The 23,787-nt window shown below is 58.1% G+C and overlaps 1 protein-coding gene across 3 annotated transcripts; it reads left to right on the top strand.

Annotated features, from left to right (window-relative positions):
• Positions 1–786: 786 nt before the first annotated feature.
• Positions 787–22,875, top strand: LOC142823136 (uncharacterized). 3 transcript variants are annotated; one of them, XM_089771260.1, is made up of 6 exons: positions 787–935; positions 1,414–1,474; positions 1,998–2,124; positions 4,320–4,433; positions 4,904–6,484; positions 17,914–22,875. In XM_089771260.1, the coding sequence occupies exons 1-6, from the start codon at positions 805–807 to the stop codon at positions 19,779–19,781; spliced, it is 3,882 nt and encodes a 1,293-aa protein (XP_089627386.1). In that variant the 5' UTR covers positions 787–804; the 3' UTR covers positions 19,782–22,875. The 3 variants fall into 3 exon arrangements, with proteins under 3 accessions (XP_089627386.1, XP_075769665.2, XP_075769666.2); XM_075913550.2 differs by lacking the exons at positions 787–935; positions 1,414–1,474; positions 1,998–2,124; positions 4,320–4,433; positions 4,904–6,484 and adding exons at positions 15,160–15,254; positions 16,078–16,138; positions 16,592–16,718; positions 17,191–17,304 and having other exon boundaries at positions 17,656–22,872; XM_075913551.2 differs by lacking the exons at positions 787–935; positions 1,414–1,474; positions 1,998–2,124; positions 4,320–4,433; positions 4,904–6,484 and adding exons at positions 15,993–16,138; positions 16,592–16,718; positions 17,191–17,304 and having other exon boundaries at positions 17,659–22,872.
• The last annotated feature ends 912 nt before the right edge of the window (positions 22,876–23,787 follow it).

A 23,787-nucleotide genomic window follows, 5' to 3' on the forward strand; every position in this document is an offset into this window, starting at 1 on the left:
CTGGCAGAGGTTAGGTGGGAGCCCCCCGCTTCGAGCCCCCCTACCCCGCTCGCCCAAAGGGGTCCCACAGTCGTGACTCTCTCTCTCTCGGCTGGGCAGCTCCTTTTCTAGAGGGCTGCCCCCCGCGAGCCTCACCCTGATTGGCCCAGGGCTGTGTGCACAGGCGCCCTCTGGCCTCCTTGAGACCCCCTTCCCGGCCAGGGTGGGGCAGCGGCCCCCTGCCCCGGATGGGAGGTCGCGGGCGGTGGGTATCCAAGGTGCGGGGGAAGGGTCCCTGCCCAGGTCCCACCTCCCTCCCTGAAACGTGGGTGGGGGCCATGGGAGCTGCAAGGATGACCCATGACCCGTGCTGCATTGAGGGGAAACTGAGGCGCGCACTGTGCATACAAAACTATAACAGGACATTCCCACTGGGGGGGTCAGGTGGGGCTGGGGTCTGGCCCCCCACTAGCCGTACCGTCACCCATGGCCTGCTGGATCCCTGTTCCCCCCATACCCTGTAGCCCCCCCCCCCCTCTGTTCCCGCCTCTGTTTCTCCCCCCTTCCCAATTCCCCCAACCCCTTGTCTCTGGGCCCAGTCCTGGGGGTCCCCCACAGCTGGCAGGTCTCCGGCCTTCTCCGCGAGACACTTGCTGCGGGGCGCCCTGTACCCCAAAATCTCTCCCTGCCCCGGCCGTGGAGCGAGCCGGGCCCGGAGGAGACCGGCGGGCGCTAGGACCCAGCGGCTCCGGGCGGGCGGCCCGTCTGGGCTCCCTTTATCCCTGGGCGCAGCCCGGCTCCCGGCCCGGGCCGCGGCCACTGCGCATGCGCCGGGCTCCCCGCAGCTCCGCCGGGAGGGGGAGTCGCCCGCAGGGTCCCGCTGCTCCCCGGGAGCCGCTCCCCGCGCAGCGCCCCCCCCCCCCCGGCTGGCCCCGGCCCCAGCGCTTGGGGGGCGGGTAAGTGACCCCCCCTCTGCATGGGGGGGTGCAGATAAGGGGGGAACAGGGATGTGGGGGGGCGGTTCAGGGGGGACTTATGGGGCAGGTGGGTGCAATGGGGGGAAGTCTGGGGGGGTCGCAGGGAGGGAAGGGGGGAGACGGGGGGGCAGAGCAACCTGGCTGGGGAAGGGGAGAGACCCGTGCAGCACCCCCCCACCCCCACCCCCCACCCCATGGGGCAGGAGGGGGGCGAGCAGAGGGGACCGGTGGCAGCACTTGGGGGGCACCAGCTCCCGTGCCCCCGACAGGTGCCCCTCCCTGTTGGCCGGGGCGAGGGGCTGCCCCCCAGCAGCCCGAGGGGAACCCTGGCTGAGCCCCGACTCGCTGAGGCTGGGGGAGCAAGTGGGGGGCTTCCCAGATGTGTGGGGAGCGAGCTGGGGGGGGGGCAGGGACTCCAGTGGCCCCTTCTGTGACCTGCCCCCTCTCACCCCGACAGGCTGAGGGGCCCCGTGTGGCTCCCCGTCGGCCCAGGGATGGCCGGGATGCAGCCGGCTCAGGTAGGGGGCTACCGGGGGGGTGATGGGGAGGGGGCCACCGTCAATCCACCCAAGTGCTGTTGCAAGCAGAGAGAGCTGGGGGTGGCGCCGTCTCCCCAAACCCCTCGACCCAGCCCCACGCCAGAGCCTCCCCCCCCCCCCCGCTCCTCGTATCCCGGCCCTAAGCCCCCTCCCCCTCTCGGAACCCCGCCCCCACCGCACGATTGTGGTGCAAGGGACGTGTCGCACGCCCCTGCCACATCGGTGCGTGGCCCGACATTCCCAGGGGCGGGACACGTCGGCGGGAGCCCTGTCTAGGACCCCCGCCTCTTCCCCGGGGCCACGCTCCCGTCCGGGCCCTTCCCTGAAGTCCTGCCCCCCACGTACCCCATCCCCCCGCCTCCCTCCCTCTCACTCTCTGCCCTCCCTCGCTTTCAGCAGGTTGGGTGGGGAGATTGGGGTGGGAGCAGGGGTGAAATCCCAGAATTTCTGCCCCCCCATGGCTGGTGGGGCACGGGGCTGAGCGGGGCTGTTGCCGTTGCAGGGGCCGGTGGCCTTCGAGGAGGTGGCCGTGTATTTCACCCCGGGGCAGGGGGCGCTGCTGGGCCCGGCGCAGAGAGCCCTCTACCGGGCCGTCATGCAGGAGAACTACGAGACGGTGACCTCGCTGGGTACGGCCCCCCCTCTCCGCGGGATCCGGGGCCGGAAGGGGGGGGGAGTCCGACTCGGTTCCTCCCTGGGGAGGAGGGGGGCGGGGCCCAGAGCTCCAGGGAGAGACACTTTCCTCTCCGACCCCCCCGAACGGGACCGGGGAGCGAAACCCACCGGCCACGCTCAGCCGCCCCCATCCCCGCGGCTCTGCCGGAGCTCGGAGCAGGGCCCGGCCCCGCCTGGGTTATTTCTCCTGCATGCACCACTCACCGGCGCTCTGGGTGCCGGCCCTAGGCAGGTGTTACACGACTAGGAAACACGGGATCTTTTTCAGGGCAAAAGGCAACAGGCCCCATTTATGGAGAACAGCCTGGAAAAGCAGCTTGCAGCAGCGCACACACAGACACGCCACACACTGACACACAAACGCACACAGACACGCCACACACTGACACACAAACGCACACAGACACGCCGCACACTGACACACAAACGCACACAGACACGCCACACAGACACGCCACACACTGACACACAAACGCACACAGACACGCCGCACACTGACACACAAACGCACACAGACACGCCACACACTCACACACAAACGCACACAGACACGCCACACACTGACACACAAACGCACACAGACACGCCACACAGACACGCCACACACTGACACACAAACGCACACAGACACGCCACACACTGACACACAAACGCACACAGACACGCCACACAGACACGCCACACACTGACACACAAACGCACACAGACACGCCACACACTGACACACAAACGCACACAGACACGCCACACAGACACGCCACACACTGACACACAAACGCACACAGACACGCCACACACTGACACACAAACGCACACAGACACGCCGCACACTGACACACAAACGCACACAGACACGCCACACACTCACACACAAACGCACACAGACACGCCACACACTGACACACAAACGCACACAGACACGCCACACACTGACACACAAATGCACACCCTAAGTTTTGTTGTTGCTGAAAGTTACTATCTATTCTTTATATGGGTTATCGTGGACCACAAGCTAAATAGGAGTCAGCAGTGTGATGCTGTTGCAAAAAAAGCAAACATGATTCTGGGAGGCATGAACAGGAGTGTTGTGAGCAAGACACGAGAAGTCATTCTTCTGCTCTGCTCTGCGCTGGTTAGGCCTCCGTTGGAGTCTTGTGTCCAGTTCTGGGCACCACATTTCAAGAAGGATGTGGAGAAATTGGAGAGGGTCCAGAGAAGAGCGACAAGAATGATTAAAGGTCTAGAGAACAGGAGCTAGGAGGGGAGGCAGAAAAAATTGGCCTTGTTTAGTTTAGAAAAGAGAAGACTGAGGGGGGACATGAGAGCCGTTTTCAGGTATCTAAAAGGGTGTCACAAGGAGGAGGGAGAAAACTTGTTCATCTTGGCCTCTGAGGACAGAACAAGAAGCAATGGGCTTAAACTGCAGCAAGGGAGGTTTAGGTTGGACATTAGGAAAAAGTTCCTAACTGTCAGGGTGGTCAAACACTGGAATAAATTGTCCAGGGAGGTTGTGGAGTCTCCATCTCTGGAGATATTGAAGAGCAGGTTGGACAGACGTCAATTTGGAACAAAACACAGGACAATGTAGCACTTTAAAGACTAACAAGATGGTTTATTAGATGATGAGCTTTCGTGGGCCAGACCCACTTCTCAGATCAAATAGTGGAAGAAAATTGTCACAACCAGATATACCAAAGGATCCAATTAAAAAAATGGACACATGTGAAAAGGACAAATCACATTGCAGAACAGAAGGGAGATGGGGGGGAGGGGTAAATGTCTGTGAGCTATTGATATTAGAGGTGATAACTGGGGACGCTAGCTTTGTAATGGGGAAGGTCATTAGTGTCCTTGTTAAGACCTAGGTGTAAAGTGTCAAATTCAAGCATGAATATTCCAAATGTCAGTTTGGAACAGAGACAATGCCGGGTCCGGCCGCGAGGGCCGGGGACTGGACTCAGTGGCTCTCGAGGTCCCTTGCCGTTCTCGTGGTCTATGTTTCTCTGATTAAGCACATTCCTCTGTGGTCTACCTCGGTGCTGCCGGTTCAGGGCTGCAGGGAGAGTTTGTGCACGGGGGCGGGGGCGTGCTAAACTTGCACCCTGTGCCCCTTGCACCCTGACTTGGCCTGCTTTCACCCCCTGTGCAGGGTTCCCTGGCCCCAAACCCGAGCTGATCGCCCGGCTGGAGCGAGGGGAGGAGCCGTGGGTGCTGGATCTCCAGGCCGACGCGGGAGGGGAGAGCCCAAGAGGCGCCTGCCCAGGTGAGGAACTAGGGAAACTGAGGCATCCGGTGAGGGATGGAAAAAGACGGGACTCTCCGAATGTGCTCTTGGTTCTGCCCCATCTCACCCAGGCCCGGGTGTTTCAGTGGGTGTTGTAGCTTCACAGAAAATCTCAGCCCTGGCTTCCCCCCAGTCCTGTCCGCTTCTGGGAATTTCCTCCCTGACTTGTCTGGGTGGGATGTGGGGACAGCCTCCAATGTCCCTTTGCCCTCCCCAGTGTTCCCCAGGAGCTGAGCAGTGGGGCGGCTGCTCAGGAGAAATTCAAAGCGCCCACCGCCAGGTTTTGTGTTTTGATTGGTGGTGCACATCCGCACGGCTTCGGTGCACATAAAATCATTCCGCACATGGCTGGAAAACTTTAGAGGTTATATTGGTCCCCGACGGTCACCTGGGTCTGTTTTCCCCTTTTCTCGTCCCCTTCCCGACTTGTCTCCCCCCGGCACACTCAGTGACTCCTGCCTGGGTTCTGTCTCTCCCAGCAGGCTGCAGGGCAGGGGGTGAGAAGAAGGAAGAGGATCGGCAGCAGGAAGGCCGTGGGAGCGTGGAACCGCCGGAGCCGTTCTCGGGAGGAGCCGGAGGGAGTTCTCCCCCGGGCGTGGAACAGGGAAATGTCTCGTGTTACGTTTTCCTCCTGGGCTATTCCCCTTTCTGGCTTTTCTCCCCGGCACAGTCGGCGACACCTGCCTGGATTCTGCCCCTCCCAGCAGGCGGCGGGGCAGGGGCTGAGAACAAGGGGGAGAATCGGCAGCAGGAAGGGCCGGGGACCGTGGAACGGCCGGAGATGTGCTCAGGAAGAGCTGGCGGGCGTGTTCCCCAGGGCGTGGCACAGGGAGGCGCCGGAGACGGGAAACCCCACCGGTGCCTTGAGTGCGGGAAACGTTTTGTGCGCAATTCGTCCCTGATTGAACACGGGCGGATCCACACCGGGGAGAGGCCCTACCAATGCCAGGACTGCGGGAAAGCTTTTATCACCAATTCCCTGCTCACCATTCACAGGCGGGTCCACACGGGGGAGAGACCCTATCAGTGCCAGGCGTGCGGGAAAGATTTCATTCACCGCTCGCACTTCGTGAATCATCAGCGAATCCACACAGGCGACGCCCGCTGCACATGCCTCAACTGTGGGAAAGTTTTCACTAACAGAACCAGACTTAACAGACACCAGGCCACCCACACCGGGGAGAGACCCCACGTCTGCCTGGAGTGTGGGAAAAGCTTTATTTGGAAGTCCCAACTTTTTATCCACCAGCGGGTGCACACGGGAGAGAGACCCTTTCAGTGCCTGGAATGCGGGAAAAGCTTTATTGAGAGCTCAAAGCTCGCCAGACATCAGAAAACTCACACGGGAGAGAGGCCGTATCGATGCCTGGAGTGTGGGAAAAGCTACGTCCGTAAGGCAAAACTCATTACCCATCAGCGCACCCACACGGGAGAGAGGCCGTATCAATGCCTGGAGTGTGGGAAAAGATTTATTGAGAGTTCAAAGCTCGCCAGACATCAGAAAACTCACACTGGGGAGAGGCCGTATCAATGCCTGGAGTGTGGGAAGAGCTTCATTCGGAAGGCAAAGCTTGTTACACATCAGCGCACCCACACGGGAGAGAGACCGTATCAATGCCAGGAGTGTGGGAAAAGTTTTATCTGTAGCGCAAATCTCCTTTCCCATCAGCAAACCCACACAGGAGAGAGGCCTTACCGCTGCCTGGAGTGTGGGAAAAGCTTTGGCGGGAACTCAGACCTTAATAAACATCGGCGCACCCACACGGGAGAGAGACCCTATAGTTGCCTCGAGTGTGGGAAAAGTTTTATTCAAAGTTCCGCCCTTATTGCGCACAAGAGAATCCACACGGGGGAGAGGCCGTACACGTGCCCGGCGTGCGGGAAAAGTTTCCGCTTGAAGTCCGTCCTCAACACGCACCAGAGAACCCACACGGGAGAGAAACCCCACCCGTGTCTGGTGTGTGGGAAAGCCTTCAGCCAGCGCGCCAACCTGACGCAGCACGGGAGAACCCACGCCGGGGAGAGGGGCCTGGCGCACGCCCCGAGCGCGGGAAAAGCAGCAGGGTCCGCTCAGAGCTCACCGGACGTCGGAGAATCCACGCCCGCGTGACCGCCCCTCGGAGCCGCCGGGCCGCAGGAGACGGTTCGATTGGACCTCACCGTTTTGTGACCCGCCCAGCGGCCAGAGCTGGGCGGGGGGGGGCTCCCTGCGCTGCTCCCGGATCACCCGGCCCCCTGCCCAGCCCAGCCCCCCCCCAGGGAAGGAACGTCAGAGCCGTTCGCAGGGCGGGAAAATCTCCCGGAGCGCTCACGCCGTATGGGACATCAGAGACTCCCCCCACGGCAGGGAAATTCTCGTGGGGTCCCAGGGAGACAGACCCCCCCCTTGTCCCCGCGCCCAGAAGGGGCGTTTGGCTCCCAGATGCCCCTGGCTGGGGTGAGGCTCCAGCAGCAGCCGGGCAGGGACCCACTGGCTCCACCTGGCCTCAGCAAACCCCCGGCTGAGGGGGAGATGCCCCCCCAGTGTCCCCCCCCCCCCCCCGCTGCAGCCCTGGCTGCTGGACCACAGGGTGGGAGGGAAAACTCGCCCAGACGCTGCCTCTACCTGCCTGAACTTCCCCCCCTTCCCACCTGCCCCGTCTTCCTCCAGCCCCCGGGCCGGGCTCCCCAGGGGGTGTCCCTGGGGCTGGTAACTCCGCCCCCCCGGTTCGCCTGCCAAGCGCTGTCGGCTCCCTCTGGGGCTGCTTCCGAGCCCCCTTTTCTCCCCCAATAAAATGGCGTCTGGTTTCTAGGATCGCCCCGCCAGTGTGATTTCCCATGGGGGCGGGTGGGTCTCCTTTCCCGGGGGTGACGGGAGTATCCCTCTGCCGCTGCCCCCCAAGGAGGGGGATATGTGGGGGCTGGAGGGATTCCCGGGGGCCGAGCGGCCCCGGCGCTGATCTCGGGGTCTGTGTTGGCAGTAAGGGGGGGCCTGGCCCGGGGGGGTTGGCGGGCCTGACGCTGCCAGATCCGGCATTGGGGGGCTCCGGGGTGTCTCAGCCCCTCGTGTGACATCACAGGACCCCCCTCCCCTGGTCTCTCCCACGGGCTGCCTCCGGTACCCCTGCCCGGCCCGCTGGCTGGCGTGGGACCCTCCTTGCCCCCCCAGTCTGTGTGGGGAGCCAGGGGGCTGGAGTCTGGTTCTGTGGGGCTGGTGAATTTTTCTACATGCCCAAGCGTCTGTCTGAGGCCCCATCCCCGAGCCGCGGCCCCCCGCCGGTCCAGGGACGACGGCCGGGCAGGGTGGGGCCGGTTCTGAGACGCTGTCCTGCCTCCCTTTGGGGTTCCCCGATTCTCCCCGAAATCCCCTGACGGGCTCTTCTAACACTCATCAGCTGCATCTAATCCACCCCGACCCATCTGCCTCGGTCCCCCCCAGCCAGAGCCCAAACCGGCCCCCAAGTGAGGGAGGACCCCGGCCCGCCCAGAGCGGCTGGCCCCCCGCCACCGGCTGTCCCATGTGAGCGGCCGGCCCTGGCCCCACCCTGTCCCCCTGGGGGGGTTCAGTGCCCGGCAGAGCCCTCCCCCACCTGCCTGCTCCCGGAGCCCAGCCCCTTCCTGGCTGGGCGACCCCCCCCACGTCGCCCCAGCGCCCTCTGCCCTGTGGGGTCAGAGCCCCGCACCCAATGGCGAGGTGCCACCAGCCCCGGCCCCCCACGGCCCCGGCAGGTTTTATAGGAGCAGATACCTGCCCCCCCCATCTCAGAGCCAGGCTGACGCCCCGGGGTGCAAGGCCCCACCTGCCTTCCTGACCCACCCTGCTCCTCCCCAGCTGCACCCAGACCCGTCCTGCGCCGGGGGTTGTACACGGGGGGGTTCCCTTCCATCCTGCCTCAGTTTGCCTGCTCTGCAGCCAGGGTTCATCCCTCTGGGCTCCCTGCATTCCTGGGCTGCCCTTCACCCCTCCCCCTCAGTCCGCCTTCCCCTCCCTGTGCCTCTCAGTCAGGGGTAAAAGTTATTCCCACGACTGCACGTCGCTTCACAAGAAACCTGGCCGGGCGCCTCCGGTCCTTACCCGGTTTGTGGCCTCTGGGGGGCTCGCTTGGGGTCAGCCATGGAGACTTGACACGGCACAGATCCCTGAGCGCACGGACAAGCAGCCCTCTGGTTCTCATTATCGACCTGGGCAGTAAATCCCGACCCCGCCTACATAACGGCATTGGTGACCCCCGACCTCCGCTCCGGTCAGCCAGCGAGCTGGTCCTCTGTAGGAATCGTCATCTAACATGACGGCGCTAAAGAACCGCCGCCCCCCTCCCTAAAAACCCCCACAGAGTGTAATGAGGTGTGGCCACTCAGCGTTGCTAGCGAAAACGGTCCATATGAGTGTAAAATCTGTAGAGGAGCCGAAAGCTGTACTGTAATTCGTAAGGCCAGGGCAGAGACGGTCGCCTTGACATGCAAGCGTAATTCTGGCTGTTGAAGGGTTAAGAACAGTGTATCTCAACTTTTTTTATAAAGTACCCCTTTTTCCGAAAAAATATTAGAGGTACCCCCAGCCGTGTTGGCTTCAAGTCATCCTTGTCAAGTCCAAGTTGAGTCTCAAGTCACTACAGGTCAAGTCTCAAGTCGAGTCTCGCGTCCCTAAAGTCACTTTCGAGTCAAGTCCCAAGTCGAGTCTCAAGTCACTACAGTTCATGTCTCAAGTCGAGTCTCCCGTCCCTAAAGTCACTTTTGAGTCAGTCCCAAGTCGAGTCTCGTGTCCCTAAAGTCACTTTTGAGTCAAGTCCCAAGTCGAGTCTCGCGTCCCTAAAGTCACTTTCGAGTCAGTCCCAAGTCGAGTCTCGCATCCCTAAAGTCTCTTTCAAGTCAAGTCCCAAGTCGAGTCTCGAGTCCCTAAAGTCACTTTCGAGTCAAGTCCTATTTCGAGTCTCGCGTCCCTAAAGTCACTTTCGAGTCAAGTCCCAAGTCGAGTCTCGTGTCCCTAAAGTCACTTTCGAGTCAAGTCCTATTTCGAGTCTCGCGTCCCTAAAGTCACTTTCGAGTCAAGTCCTATTTCGAGTCTCGCGTCCCTAAAGTCAGTTTCGAGTCAGTCCCAAGTCGAGTCTCGTGTCCCTAAAGTCACTTTCGAGTCAAGTCCTATTTCGAGTCTCGCGTCCCTAAAGTCAGTTTCGAGTCAGTCCCAAGTCGAGTCTCAAGTCTTAATTTAAAAAAATGTCAAGTCACTTTTGTACAAGCCATCAACAGTGGCATTTTCGGACATATTTTGTCCCAAGTCGATTTAACATAATTAGCAAGTCTCCAGTCGAGTCTCAGCTCACAAACAATGAACCCGAGTCGAGTCTCAAGTCCAGTCACCTAGGCGAGTTAAGTCCGACTCGAGTTCAAGTCGTGGGACTCGAGTCAACAACTCTGACCCCCAGTACTTACAGTTTTCAGACACGCACACTTTTTTTTCTCCCATTGCCACACATTTGTGTAAACAACTTCATTGTCGCCAAGCGGGCCATGCCATTTTGGGGTGTCAAAAGTACAAAAATCATCAAGCGCTGTGAAACGTAAAACAAAAATTCAGTTGTCTCCACATTTCAGTGGTGGGGACGTACCGCCCCAAACGTCGCTCATGTACCCCTTACGGGTCCTTGTGCCACTGGTTGAGAAACACGGGTTAAGACAACACGCCAGAAAACCAGCAGGGCAAGTCACAGGAACAAAGAGCAGCGAGAGACATACCCCAGCCCTGGAATGCTCCCACGCCTCCGGCATGGCAGCAAGAAATCCAGAGACAGCAATCACGGGAACAGAACAAAACAGGGGAAACACCAGTAAAACACCTACAAAACAGAGGCGTGTGCCGTCGGCTGTTATACATCGTGGTGGTCAACAGCCTCCAGGTAGCTCCCCGGTGCCTGACGAATGGGGACAGAAATCAAACAGGGTGACCCTGGCAAAATAAAAAGATGAGCCCACCTCATTGCAGCCATAATCCCACGCGCAAAGCCAGGTTCCGGTCCCACGAAGACCTAGACTGTCAGAATGAGGACAAGTCAGTGTCCAGTAGGAGATTCCAGAGTTGGTGACTCGAGTCCCACGACTTGAACTTGAGTCCAACTTAACTCGCCTACGTGACTCGACTCGAGACACGACTCGGGTTCCTTGTTTGTGACTTGAGACTCGACTTGAAACTGGCTAATTGTGTTAAATCGACTTGGTGAAAAAATTGTCTGAAAATGCCAATATCGATGGCTTGTACAAAAGTGACCTGACATTTTTAAATTAAGACTTGAGACTCGACTTGGGACTTGAACTGTAGTGACTTGAGACTTGACTTGGGACTTGACTCGAAAGTGACTTTAGGGACGCGAGATTCGACTTGGGACTTGACGCAAAAGTGACTTTAGGGACGCGAGACTCGACTTGAGACTTGAACTGTAGTGACTTAAGACTCGACTTGGACTTGACAATGATGACTTGAAGACAACACTGGCGGATTCCCAGCTCTTTTGAACCACACGCCAAGCTGAGCTAAAATGTATCCTTCTCTCTCAAATATTTTCCTCCATTTGCTAAAGTTACTGCTGCCACCGGTGCCTAAAAGCAACACTTCTCTTTTAGCTCTGGTCTCACAATTTGCCTTAATTGCTCTTCACCCTCCCTCCCTGCCGCTTCTCACTTGGGTACATCTAAACTACAGGCTTTTGTAGACAGAGACTTTGTCAACAGATATTGTCGACAAAGAGCGTCTAGACAACAGCCAGTTTTCCCTCCAGGAATGCAACAGCTGGAATTTCTCCTAACTTTCGTGAAGATATGGTTGCTAAGCAACAGACGTGCACACTCTGCTTCTAAGCCTAATTGCTGACTAATATTTGAAACATGCACTTTTCTTATTTCACTAGAGCAGAGCAGAGCTTTAAAACAACGTTTAAAGTAAGGAAAAACACCTTAAGTTACTAAATAAAACACAGTTGGCATATTTTAGTATAAATCTGTATCATTTTGATTAAAAACTTTAAATAAGTTTTTAAATAACTTTAAATAAGCATAAAAAGTGGCTCGTTTAAATGTTTAACCCTTTTGTTTCTTCTATTTTTTTATGTTGTATAGTTATAAATAGAATTCTGGCACCATTTAGGTTTAGTCGCAAGTTCCGTGTCACATGACGACTTTTTAATTCTTTTTTTATTTTGTTGCAACGAAAGTCAATTTTATAACCTTTTTTGGAAAAAAAAGTGGTACACACTATATTACTATCATGTTTGGGGTATAATTATATTATTAACACCAATTATTTTTTTGCAAAGTTCAAAAAGGCCTCAGTTACAAATAGTGATAGAAATGCAGCCGTGTTAGTCTGGTGTAGCTGAAACAAAAAACAGGACTATGGAGCACTTTAAAGACTAACAAGATGGTTTATTAGGTGATGAGCTTTCGTGGGCCAGACCCACTTCCTCAGATCAAACATATATTTTACCTCAGCAAATAATGCCATTGCAAACAAAAAGAATGTTCTTATTAATCACAACTTTGTTTTTAAAGTGTTAATTAAGAAAAATGTAAGGGAAAGCCAAACGTTAAGGTTATGATAATATTAACAAAATGTCAATGTCTTCTGTAGGTTTTTATAAACTTGTTTTTACTTTTAAAAATGGTTTTAGGAATGGCAGAGCAATAATGTTCAAAAATAACCATTTATGCATGAAGTTAATCAAAAAATGTCAATAGATTTCTACCATGGTACAACAAAGCTTCATGAAAGTTTAATATCCTCAAACGATTTGCATTAACTAGTATTTAAACATTTATTTTGGTCTAATTGTATACTTGGTTTAATTGTATGCACTGTGTTACATTACGTCAAAGTTTGTTAGTGTTTTGTGCTTGTAAACAGTGAACAGTAGTGAAATTGGTATCACAAGCAAATTAACGCTGAAAAGCTCGGTCAAAATTATGTCACTAAATCTTTTGTTCAGACAGTGTTCAACAACGGAGAGCAACACACCTTCCCCCGGAAGATTGTAAGTATCCATTTTAGCAGCTAAGCATTATCGTTTTGTATAAAATATTAGTAATACACCTCAAGTGCAAATCAATGTCTATACAACAATTGCAAAAGTATAGCTTGTGTTGGAAAAGACTTGGTGCCTATCACATCATAAACACGCTAAATTAATCTGGGTATTAAGTTACTAAAAACAAGAGAAATGCCACACAACCAAACAAAAAACCCTGTTTGTGTTAGCTAACTTAAGCTGTTTACGTTTATTTCCTACTGACTGAAGACACCCAAAGCTATCACACCTCAAAGACATGGGAAGAGAACAGTGTACAGCAATGAAATGCTCAAGCATCAGGAAAAGAAAAAAAATGCTTTTATAACAGAGACTGGTCACATACACTTCAGTCCGCCTTATATGGACAATTCAGCTGGCAAAGGACTGTTCGTTCATTTAAACTTGGATTGTGTGTAAAACCGCCTGTATTCTTGCTGTAGCACTGTATTCTTGCAGCATTGTATTGCTGTTGTGTACCGTTTACAGTGTGCATAACTTTGCTAAACTGTTTAACCAACACACAGGTAAAAAAAAAAAATCAAGTGGATGGCAGGAAGCAACATGAAAAGGGAAGCAAATTGGTTGAAAAAAAAGTGATATAATAGTAGCATAGTAAACTACTTCTCTGTTCGTCTCACTCAGTATCCAAGACACATCCAAGGGCAGTCACCTGACGATGTCAGCAGTGAGGTGTGATTTGTACGTGCCTGGGTATAAAGACCTCCGATCCTTATCTGGTTTGGGGTCTTTGGGGGCCCTCTCGGGAGAGTCAGCGCACAAGTCGACAGGGCCCACATCACGGAGGACACAGGCCAGCAGCCTTCTGGTCCTCGTCATCCGCCGAGTCGTGTCCACTCACACGACTACTTTTGGAATATTTCAATTAGGATAATCTAGTTATTTACCGAATATTCCCCGGGGGCTGGACTCTCTGACCTCTTAAGGCCCCCTCCAATTCCATGAGAGGGTGTATCTCCATATTATTCTATGAGTCCAGTCCCCTGCCCTCACAGCAGATGCGTACAGATGTGGTCTCCTCACCTCCAAAAAGATATTTTGGCCTTGGAAAGGGTTCAGAAAAGGGCAACTACAATGATGAGGGGTTTGGAACGGGTCCCATATGAGGAGAGGCTAAGGTGACGGGGACTTTTCAGTTTAGAAAAGAGGAGACGGAGGGGGGATATGATAGAGGTCTATAAAATCATGAGTGGGGTGGAGAGGGTGCATAAAGAAAAGTTATTTATTAGTTCCCATAATAGAAGAACTAGAGGACACCAAATGAAGTTAATGGGGAGCAGGTGTAAAACGAATAAAATAAAGTTCTTCTTCACACAGCGTGTAGTTAACCTGTGGAACTCCTTGCCAGAGGAGGCTGTGAAGGCTAGGACTATGACAGAGTTTAAAGAGAAGCTGGATAAATTCATGGAGGTGAGGTCCATAAAAGGCTATTAGCCAGGGGATAGAATTGGTGCTCCTGGTCTCTGTTTGTCAGAGGCTGGAGAGGGATGGCAGGAGACAAATCTCTTGATCATTGTCTTCGGTCCACCCTCTCTGGGGCACCTGGTGCTGGCCACTGTCGGCAGACAGGATACTGGGCCAGATGGACCTTTGGTCTGACCCAGCACGGCCGTTCTTATGACCAAGTACCAGCCCTGGGCCCCGCTGGCTTTTCATCGTAAGCTGTGTCCCGGAGCATCTCGGTGCGGGGCTGTGGGGCGTGTCAGGTGGCTGCTTTTGTCTTGTCTCCGGGTTGTTGCCGCAAACGTTACCGCTCGGTTGTTGTTTCCCCGGTGCGTGGCCGCCGCGGTTTTGGTGTCACCAACCCAGGCTCGGTGCCGACACGGTTTGAAGTGGAGGGGGCTGGGTCAGACTCACCTCTGCCTCCGTGTCTGCCTCCAGGCACAAAGCAAGCACAGACAGAGCCAAGATCGGCTCATTGCCAGGTGGTTGTTTATTTTCCCGCGGCAATTGCGAGCGGCGTGCACGGGGATTCGATCCGGTGGCTTGTGGCCCAGCCGGGCAGGCGCTCGGCCCCCTGGGAAGGGTCCAGCCGTGGCTGCCGGTGGCTTTGGGGCCCGGCTGTGGCGAATTGCGGTGCGGCCTGGCCTGGCTTTGGGGGCAGGAAGGTCCCTCGGCTGTTTTCTCCCGCAGCACGTCCACCAAGCTGGACCCGTGTCCCGGCAGGCCTGTCTGGGTCAGGCCCACGGGGCCCAGCCAGGGAGGCCTCGGCCCGGCCTGGATCCCCCACACCCAGTGACCAGTGCCACCAGTAGGGGAAACTGAGGCACGGGTGCTGTTCACGCACAAGCTGGGACAGGGACGTCCCCCTGGTCCCACTTTTCCCCCCTTGGAGGGTGGAGGCGGGGGGGGGAGACCAGGTGCCTGCCTCTGCACTAGGCCCACAGTGTGACCCCGACCGAGCCCCACGGCCCACGTACACGTGTGGGGCAGGGAGCCAGTCAGCGTCCTGGGGGGAGCGATCCCTGCTGGGGGGGGCAGACGTGGAGGGGCTTTGCCCAGAGGCCCAGGATAAACGGCAGCAGCCCCCCCCCCCAGCTGCCCTCACCGCAGAGCAGGGGGCGGGGCAGCCCCACAGAGCCGGGCAGGGTAGTGCGGGCGGCGCTAGGACCCAGCGGCGGCCGCGGGCGGGGCGGGCCGGGAGCCGGGGCTGCAGCCGGGAGGGGGAGTCGCCCGCAGGGTCCCGCTGCTCCCCGGGAGCCGCTCCCCGCGCAGCGCCCCCCCCCCGGCCCCAGCGCTTGGGGGGCGGGTAAGAGACCCCCCCGGCCCCTGTGCATGGGGTGGGGGGCTGGAAAGGGGCGGGGGGAGCCCTGGGGGGCGGCGGCTGCACTTGGGGGGCAGCTGGGGGGAGCGCAGTGACCCCGTGGGGCGCTGCAGGGGGATCGGGAGACTTATGGGGTGGGGGCTGCGCTGCGATGGGGGGGACTCTGAGGGGGTCACAGGGAAGGGCGGGGAGATGTGGGGGGCGAGGCTGGAGGGGGCTGAGGCGGGGCGGGGCCAGTTAAAGGGGGCTGAGGGGGCGGGGCGAGCCAGGGGGGTCCGGGGAGAGTTGTGGGGCGGGTGGGGGAGGGGCTGCAATGCTGGAAATCTCCGGGGGGGGGGGGGGAGCCACAGGGAAGGAGGGGGGCTGGGGGAGACAGAACAGCCTGGCTGGGGAAGGGGGAGATACAGGGAGGGTTGGGGGGAGATATTGGGAGGAAGGGAGGGGGTGACTGGGCAGGGGCAGGGGGCAGGCCGGGGCCAGGGAGGGGGAATGGGGCAGGTTGGGGGCAGGATGGAGAGGGGGCAGGGGGCAGACCAGGTAGGGAGTAGGGGGGAGGAGGGGGCAGGCCGGGGAGGGGACAGGGGGCCGGCTGGAGCTGCCTGCCCCCAGAGAGCAGGCGGCTGTGGAGCAGGGCGGGCCGGGGGCCCCCAAAGCGGCCCCTTGGACGCTGCATTTCTCTTGGGGACGCCGTGCGGGGGGGGGGAGCGGGGGGGATGCCTCCGGTGTCTCCGTGCCGGTGGGAGGGGATGCAGGGGAGGCAGGGACCCCAGTGGCCCCTTCTGTGACCTGCCCCCTCTCGCCCCGACAGGCTGAGGGGCCCCGTGTGGCTCCCCGTCGGCCCAGGGATGGCCGGGATGCAGCCGGCTCAGGTAGGGGGCTACCAGGGGGGTGATGGGGAGGGGCCCACAGTCAATCCACCCAAGTGCTGTTGCAAGCAGAGAGAGCTGGGGGGGCGCCATCTCCTCAAACCCCTCGACCCAGCCCCACGCCAGAGCCTCCCCCCCCCCGCTCCTCGTATCCCGGCCCTAAGCCCCCTCCCCCTCTCGGAACCCTCGCACGACTGTGGTGCAGGGGACGTGTCGCACGCCCCCGCTGCATCGGTGCACGGCCTGACGTTCCCGGGGCCGGGACACGTGGGTGGGAGCCCTGCCTAGGACCCCCGCCTCTTCCCCGGGGCTGGGCCCCCCACGTGCCCCATCCCCCTGCCTCCCTCCCTCGCCCTCCTCGCGTTCAGCAGGTTGGGGGTGGGGAATCGGGGAACGGGCAATATCCCAGAGTTTCTGCCCCCGGTGTCGGGCTGAGTGGGGCTGTTGCCGTTGCAGGGGCCGGTGGCCTTCGAGGAGGTGGCCGTGTATTTCACCCCGGGGCAGGGGGCGCTGCTGGGCCCGGCGCAGAGAGCCCTCTACCGGGCCGTCATGCAGGAGAACTACGAGACGGTGACCTCGCTGGGTACGGCCCCCCCTCTCCGCGGGATCCGGGGCCGGAAGGGGGGGGAGTCCGACTCGGTTCCTCCCTGGGGAGGAGGGGGGCGGGGCCCAGAGCTCCAGGGAGAGACACTTTCCTCTCCGACCCCCGCGAACGGGACCGGGGAGCGAAACCCACCGGCCACGCTCAGCTGCCCCCATCCCCCCGGCTCTGCCGGAGCTCGGAGCAGGGCCCGGCCCCGCCTGTGTTATCGCCCCGGAGCCGCCCTCAGCTCCCTTCCTGGGGCTCGCTCCGTCCTTGGGGGGGCTCGGCCGGCTGGAAACGGGCAGGAGTTCAGCAGCCGAGCTGGGCGTCCGTCAGCAAGTCCCCCGGGTCCGTAGATCTCCTGGGGAGGGCGGGAAAACTCCCTGTCCCAGGGTCTGCTGCTCCCCCAGGGAACGTTCCCTGTGACTCTCCCCATGCACCCTGACTTGGGCCGGTTTCACTCCCCGTGCAGGGTTCCCCGCCCCCAAACCCGAGCTGATCGCCCGGCTGGAGCGAGGGGAGGAGCCGTGGGTGCCGGATCTCCAGGCCGACGCGGGAGGGGAGACCCCGAGAGGCGCCCGCCCAGGTGAGCAACAAGGGAAACTGAGGCAGACACGTCTGTCCGGGGAAGGGAGAAGCTGGGTCCTGCGGAACGGCCCGGGAGCGAGAGCCCTCGGTTTGGGCCCCTCTCGCCCAGGCCGGGGCTGCCGCCAGCAGATCCCATAACCTCAAAGCAAAGCTCAGCCCTGCTTCCCCTCCCCCGTCCCGTTGGCTGTCGGGAATTTCCTCCTGGGGCGTGTCTGGGTGGGGGCAGGCTGAGCCCAGAGTCCCCCCCTCCCCACCAGACCTTGTGTCGTGTTTTCCCTCGTGGCTGGTCCCCTCTCTGCCCTTTCCCCCAGCACACTCAGTGACTCCTGCCTGGGTTCTGTCTCCCCAGCAGGCGGCGGGGCCGGGGGTGAGAACAAGAAGGAGAATCGGCAGCAGGAAGGTCCTGGGGGCGTGGAACCGCCAGAGACGTTCTCGGGAGGAGCCGGAGGGAGTTTTCCCCCGGGCGTGGCAGCGGGACGTGCCCAGGGAGAGCGACACGGGGCCGGGAGGCAGAAGACACCGGATGGATCCGTTCCAGATGAAGGACGACTGAAGGATGCCGAGGAAACGCCAATCCAGCCGGCACGTCCCAAGGACGAGAAATCGTACAAATGCCCCGAGTGTGGGAAAAGATTCCGTTTCAGTGCCAACCTCAGCGTGCACCGGAAAACTCACCCCGGGGAGACCACCTTGGACCAGAGAGAGAGGCCCTTTAAATGCCAGGACTGTGGGAAAAGCTTTGGTAAGAAGTCGAGTCTTACTATTCACCGGAGAGTGCACACAGCGGAGAAAACCTACACGTGCCGGGACTGTGGGAAAACGTTCTGCCGGAGCTCCTACCTTACGAGACACCGGCGCATCCACAGAGACAGGCCGTATCAGTGCCCCGAGTGCGGGAAAAGTTTCGTGGACAGATCAAAACTGATCACGCACCAGGCAATCCACACAGGAGAGAGACTCCATAAATGCTGGGAGTGTGGGAAAGGTTTTATTGAGAAAAGAGAACTTGCTATCCACCAGCGACGGCACACTGGAGAGAGGCCTTATAAATGCCAGGAGTGTGGGAAAAGCTTCATACGCAATTCACACCTTGTTATCCACCAGCGTATCCACGCGGGAGACCGGCGTTATAGATGCCTAGTGTGCGGGAAAAGTTTTCTGCAAAATTCATTACTTACTCAGCATCGGAGAATCCACACCGGAGAAAGGCCCTATAAGTGTCTCGAGTGCGGGAAAAGTTTTAAGGAAAATTCATGCCTTATTAAGCATACAAGAATCCACACCGGAGAACGACCCTATAAATGCCCTGTGTGCGAGAAAGATTTCATTTGCCGTTCACACCTGATTACTCACCAGAGAATCCACACGGGTGACAAACCCTATCAATGCCACGACTGTGGGAAACAATTTGTCGACCGATCAAAATTAACGGTGCATAGGAGAATCCACACAGGAGAGAGACCACATGCATGCGTGGAGTGCGGAAAAAGCTTCATTCGGAGATCAAGTCTCGTTATCCACCAGCGCGTGCACACAGGAGAGAGACCCTTTCAGTGCCGGGAGTGTGGGAAAAGCTTCATTCAGAACACAAACCTGAAAAAACACCAGCGCACCCACACGGGAGAGAGACCGTATAAATGCCTCGAGTGTGGGAAAAGTTTTCGGGAAAGTTCAACCCTTCTATGCCACGTGAGAAACCACACGGGAGTCAGGCCGTACGATTGCCTTGCGTGTGGGGAAAGCTTTATGGAAAGTTCACACCTTAGGCAGCACGAGCGAGTCCACACCGGGGAAAAACCCCACAAATGTCTCGAGTGTGGGAAAAGTTTCATGAATCCTTCACGCCTAATTCAGCATCGGAGAATCCACACGGGAGAGAAGCCGCATAAATGCTTGGAGTGTGGGAAGAGCTTCAATCAGAAGTCCTACCTCCTAATACACCAGAAACTGCACACGGGAGAGAGACCCTTCCCCTGTCTTGAGTGTGGGAAAAGTTTTCTTCGGAAGGAGAGGCTGATAATACACCAGCGAAGCCACACAGGGGAGAAACCTTACCAGTGCCTGGAGTGTGGGAAAAGTTTTCGGGAGAATGCAAAGCTTACTATACACCAGCGCACCCACACGGGCGAGAGGCCTTACCGCTGCCTCGAGTGTGGGAAAAGCTTTAAGCGGTGGTCAGCCCTGAAGACGCACAGAAGGATCCACACCGGAGAGCGGCCGTATCCGTGCCCCGAGTGCGGGGCCAGTTTCAGTCTGAAAGCGACGCTGACTGCCCACCGGAGAAGCCACACGGGCGAGAAACCCCACGAATGCTCGGTGTGTGGGAAGGCGTTCAGCCGGCGCTCCCACCTGACTCAGCACGGGAGAATCCACACAGGGGAGAAACCCCATCAGTGCTCCGAGTGCGGGAAGCGCTTCAAGACACGCTCCGAGATCACCAAACACGGGAAAATCCACGCGCGCAAGAGACCCTAGCAAGGCAGCCGGGCCGCAGGGAAAGGTGCGGTTTGATTTCACAGTGACCCACGCAGCAGCGAGACCGTGAATGTGGGGATGTTTCCGGAGTCGCAGGCAGAAACCTGGGATCTGTTCGCAGGGCGTTCTCCTCCGCCCCTTTCTTTAGTCCCAACTGTCCGTGGGCAGCATGGTCCAGTCTCCCTTCGGCAGAGTGATTGGAAAACTCGCCCGATCTCCCGTTTGCAGCGAGACTGTCTTCTACCGGGACACCCTCCGGCGGCTGCAGGCCCTGCTGCCAGGCACGTGGCAGTCTGGGCCGTGTCTCCCTCATGCACCGACCCTCGGCCGCCTCTCACCGAACTGCCGCAGGGAGTGGGAAGTAACGGGGGGTCTGGGCTTCTGTGCATGGGGCGGGGTGTCTCCTTTTCCCCTTCCACCTCTCTCTCCCCCATGCCTCTTGCCCACCCCACCTAGGAACCCGGCTTTGGCGCATCTGCCCTTCCGCCAGGCCCCTGTGGGCCGGAGAGGAAAATGGCCCGTCCCTGCGGGGTGGGGTGGGATGCAGAGGGACCCCACAGCAGAGACTGGGGTATATCTGCAGCCCGGCAGGGGCAGATCCGGAGCCAGTCGGCTGGGTGGCCTGGCCGGCTCTCCACACGGAGGGGATTGGTGCTGGGTCTCGGCCGGGAGGTTGGCCGGTGCTGGACCCCAGGGCACGTGGCTCAGAGGAGCCCCCAAGCCTGTGTCCTGCAAGGGGAAGCGTCGCTGGGGTCCGTTTCCAAAGGGGGTTGCGGCTGCTGGCAGGCAGAAATATCCCCCGGGCGGTTCCTGGGGGCTGAGACTCCCGCGAGGCCACGGCGGTTCCCCCGGAGCGTGGAGCCGAGCGGTGACGGCAGGGCTACACCGCGGGGCCAGGGAGCCGCGAGCAGCCCCAGCGCAAACGGTGCCAGCTGCTCAGGGGTGGGAGGGGGGCTTGCTGTGGGGCAGTGACCCCACCCATCCCCATTGGTGGGGATGGCACTTCAGTGGCTCGGCCCCCTGCATCGTGCAGTCGGTTTGGGGGGGCGCTCGGTGTGCTGCCCTCAGCCCCCATTGGCTCTCCTGTAGCGCGCAGACTGTTGGGGGGGGGAGAGACCGTGGCAGGCCCCTGGAGTCCTGCAGGCTGTCTGGACTCCAGGGCCCGCCCCTGTGACCAACCCCCCCACTTTATGAAATTGCCTGATGAGTACCACTATGCCTCTCTCGAAGATGCCTTGGACACCTCCTGTCACCGGTTCGGCTTCATGTCTCAAGCGGCTGGACTCGTCCCTCCTGCTTCGGGGCGTGGGTGTCGCTGTGGCGTGTGAAGCTAGCGCTATGGGGGAGGGAAGGGTGTGTGGTTTGCCCTGTGCCCAGTGGAAGCCATCCGGGGGGTGACCCGGAAAGTCGGGGTGATCCTCTGCAAACAGCCCCTTTTGTGCCAGCCGTGTACATCGGCCAAACCAGACAGGCCCTACGTAAAAGAATAAACGGACCCAAATCAGATATCAGGAATGGCAACAGACACAGACCTGCGGGAGAACACTTCAATCTCCCTGGACACACAGTAGCCGATTGGAAAGTAGCCATCCTGCCACCAAAAAACTTCCAAAACACTCCAGAGAGAAACTGCAGCGCTACCGTTCATCTGCAAATTTGACACTAGGGCTACATCTACACTGGCACCCTTTTCCGGAAATGCTTAAAACGGAACAGTTTTCCGTTATACGTATTTCCGGAAAAAGCGCGTCTACATGGGCAGGATGCTTTTCCGGAAAAGCACTTTTTCCGGAAAAGCATCCGTGCCAATGTAGACGCGCTTTTCCGCAAAAAAGCCCCGATCGCCATTTTCGCGATTGGGGCTTTTTTGCGGAAAACAAATCTGTGCTGTCTACACTGGCCCTTTTCCGGAACAGTTTTCCGGAAAAGGACTTTTGCCCGAACGGGAGCAGCATAGTTTTTCTGGAAAAGCACTGATGATTTTACAGTAGATCGTCAGTGCTTTTCTGGAAATTCAAGGGGCCAGTGTAAACAGCTGGCAAGTTATTCCGGAAAAGCGGCTGATTTTCCGGAATAAGTGGCCAGTGTAGACACAGCCTATCAGTTTAGGACTGAACAAAGACGGGGAATAGCTAGCCAACTCCAAAGTAGTTTCTCCTCTCTTGGAGTATGTCTAGACTACAGGGTTTTGTCGACAAAAGTGGACTTCTGTCGACAAAACTATACCTGTGTCTATGCTACCGCCGAGTTCTGTCGACATAACGTCCACAGAACTCGGCAGTTTTGTCAACGGCGGTAAACTTCGTTCTACGAGGAATAACGCCTTTTGTCGACAGAGTTCTGTCTCCAGAAGGCGTGATTGCATCTACACTGTCCTTTGCGTCTACACTGTCATGTTGACAAAGCGGCTTGCTTTGTCAACAGAACTGGATGTCGTCTAGACGCTCTTTGTCGACAGGATCTGTTGACAAAACTTCTGTCGACAAAAGCCTATCGTCTAGACGTACCCTTGGGCTATGTCTAGACTGGCATGATTTTGCAGAAATACTTTTAACGGAAACGTTTTTCTGTTAAAAGTATTTCCGCAAAAGAGTTTCTAGATTGGCAAGGAGGCTTTTGCGCAAAAGCATCCGTGGCCAGTCTAGACGCGATTTTGCGCAAGAAAGTCCCCATTGCCATTTTAGCCATCGGGGCTTTTTTGCGCAAAACTTTTGCGCAAGTATTCATGCACAAGAGGGCTTTTTCCTGAGCGGGAGCGTGAAAGTATTTGCGCAAGAAGCACTGATTTTTGTACATTACAAAGTCAGTGTTCTTGTGCAAATTCAAGCGGCCAGTGTAGACAGCTGGCAAGTTTAAGCGCAAAATTTTGCCAGTCTAGCCACACCCTTGGTGTTCACACCTCCACATCCGCTGCTAGAAGTGGGTCTCATCTTCCCTGACTGAACTGACCTCGTTCGCTCTAACCTTGCTCTCGACTGGCACTCCTTTCTGCCGCCTCTGTAATGTCCACTCCGTGTATCTGACGAAGTGGGGCTTTGCCCACGAAAGCTGATGCTCCAATAAATCTGTTCGCCTAGAACGTGCCACAAGGACTTTTCGTCCCTTTTGTCTTTTGAGTCTAAGCCGTGGTTGGTCTTCGGGAGCTGCGTAACACGCACACATGCCCCCCCCCCATGGCAAGCATCTGACCAGCTGTGATTTTCCACGGAAGGGGGGAAGGTGGAAGAATTCCCGCCCCACGCGGTATCCCTACAACAACGGGAAGCGAGCTGTTTGTGAAGCGCAGCCAGGAGGATAACGAAAGCCCCCCGGGCACAGGGGGACCGCCCTGGCTTGGAGGCGTAGCGGGGATGAGAACAGCTTTAGGGCGAGTGGTGAGCGGAAGCAATAGACCCGCCTGTGTTGTTCTTTGACGGGCGATGCACTTGGCTCGGCCGGTTCTCCCCTGCGACTGCAGAAATCCAGCAGCGTGTGCTTAATAAAACTCACGTGGATTGACTCCCCAGCCCAGCGCGAATGGCTGGTCCCCGGAGGGAGGGGGGGGCGCCAGCCTGCACGTCCCCCCAAAGGGGGCTCAGCTAGAGAAATCAGGTGGGGTTCGGGTCCCATTGGGGGAGGGGCTTCCCGGGGAGCTGGGCCCCCAAACTGCACTTTCCTCGACCTGTAGAACTTCAGGGCCTGTTTTGCTCCGCAGGGGGCGGTGAGCTCAGCTCTGAGCCGTGGGTGGGGGCGACCAGCCCCCCCTCCTCCAGCCACCCCCCCATCCTGCAGCAAAGCTCCAGGGGCTCCCCCTCCTCCAGTGGCCCCCCATCCTGCAGGCTGTCTGGGGAGGGGCAAAGCTCCAGGGGCTCCCCCTCCTCCAGTGGCCCCCCCATCCTGCAGGCTGTCTGGGGAGGGGCAAAGCTCCAGGGGCTCCCCCTCCTCCAGTGGCCCCCCCATCCTGCAGGCTGTCTGGGGAGGGGCAAAGCTCCAGGGGCTCCCCCTCCTCCAGTGGCCCCCCCATCCT

This window comes from Pelodiscus sinensis, chromosome 19 (assembly GCF_052426305.1).
Source record: "Pelodiscus sinensis isolate ZL-2025 chromosome 19, ASM5242630v1, whole genome shotgun sequence".
Classification (NCBI taxonomy): Eukaryota; Metazoa; Chordata; order Testudines; family Trionychidae; genus Pelodiscus; species Pelodiscus sinensis.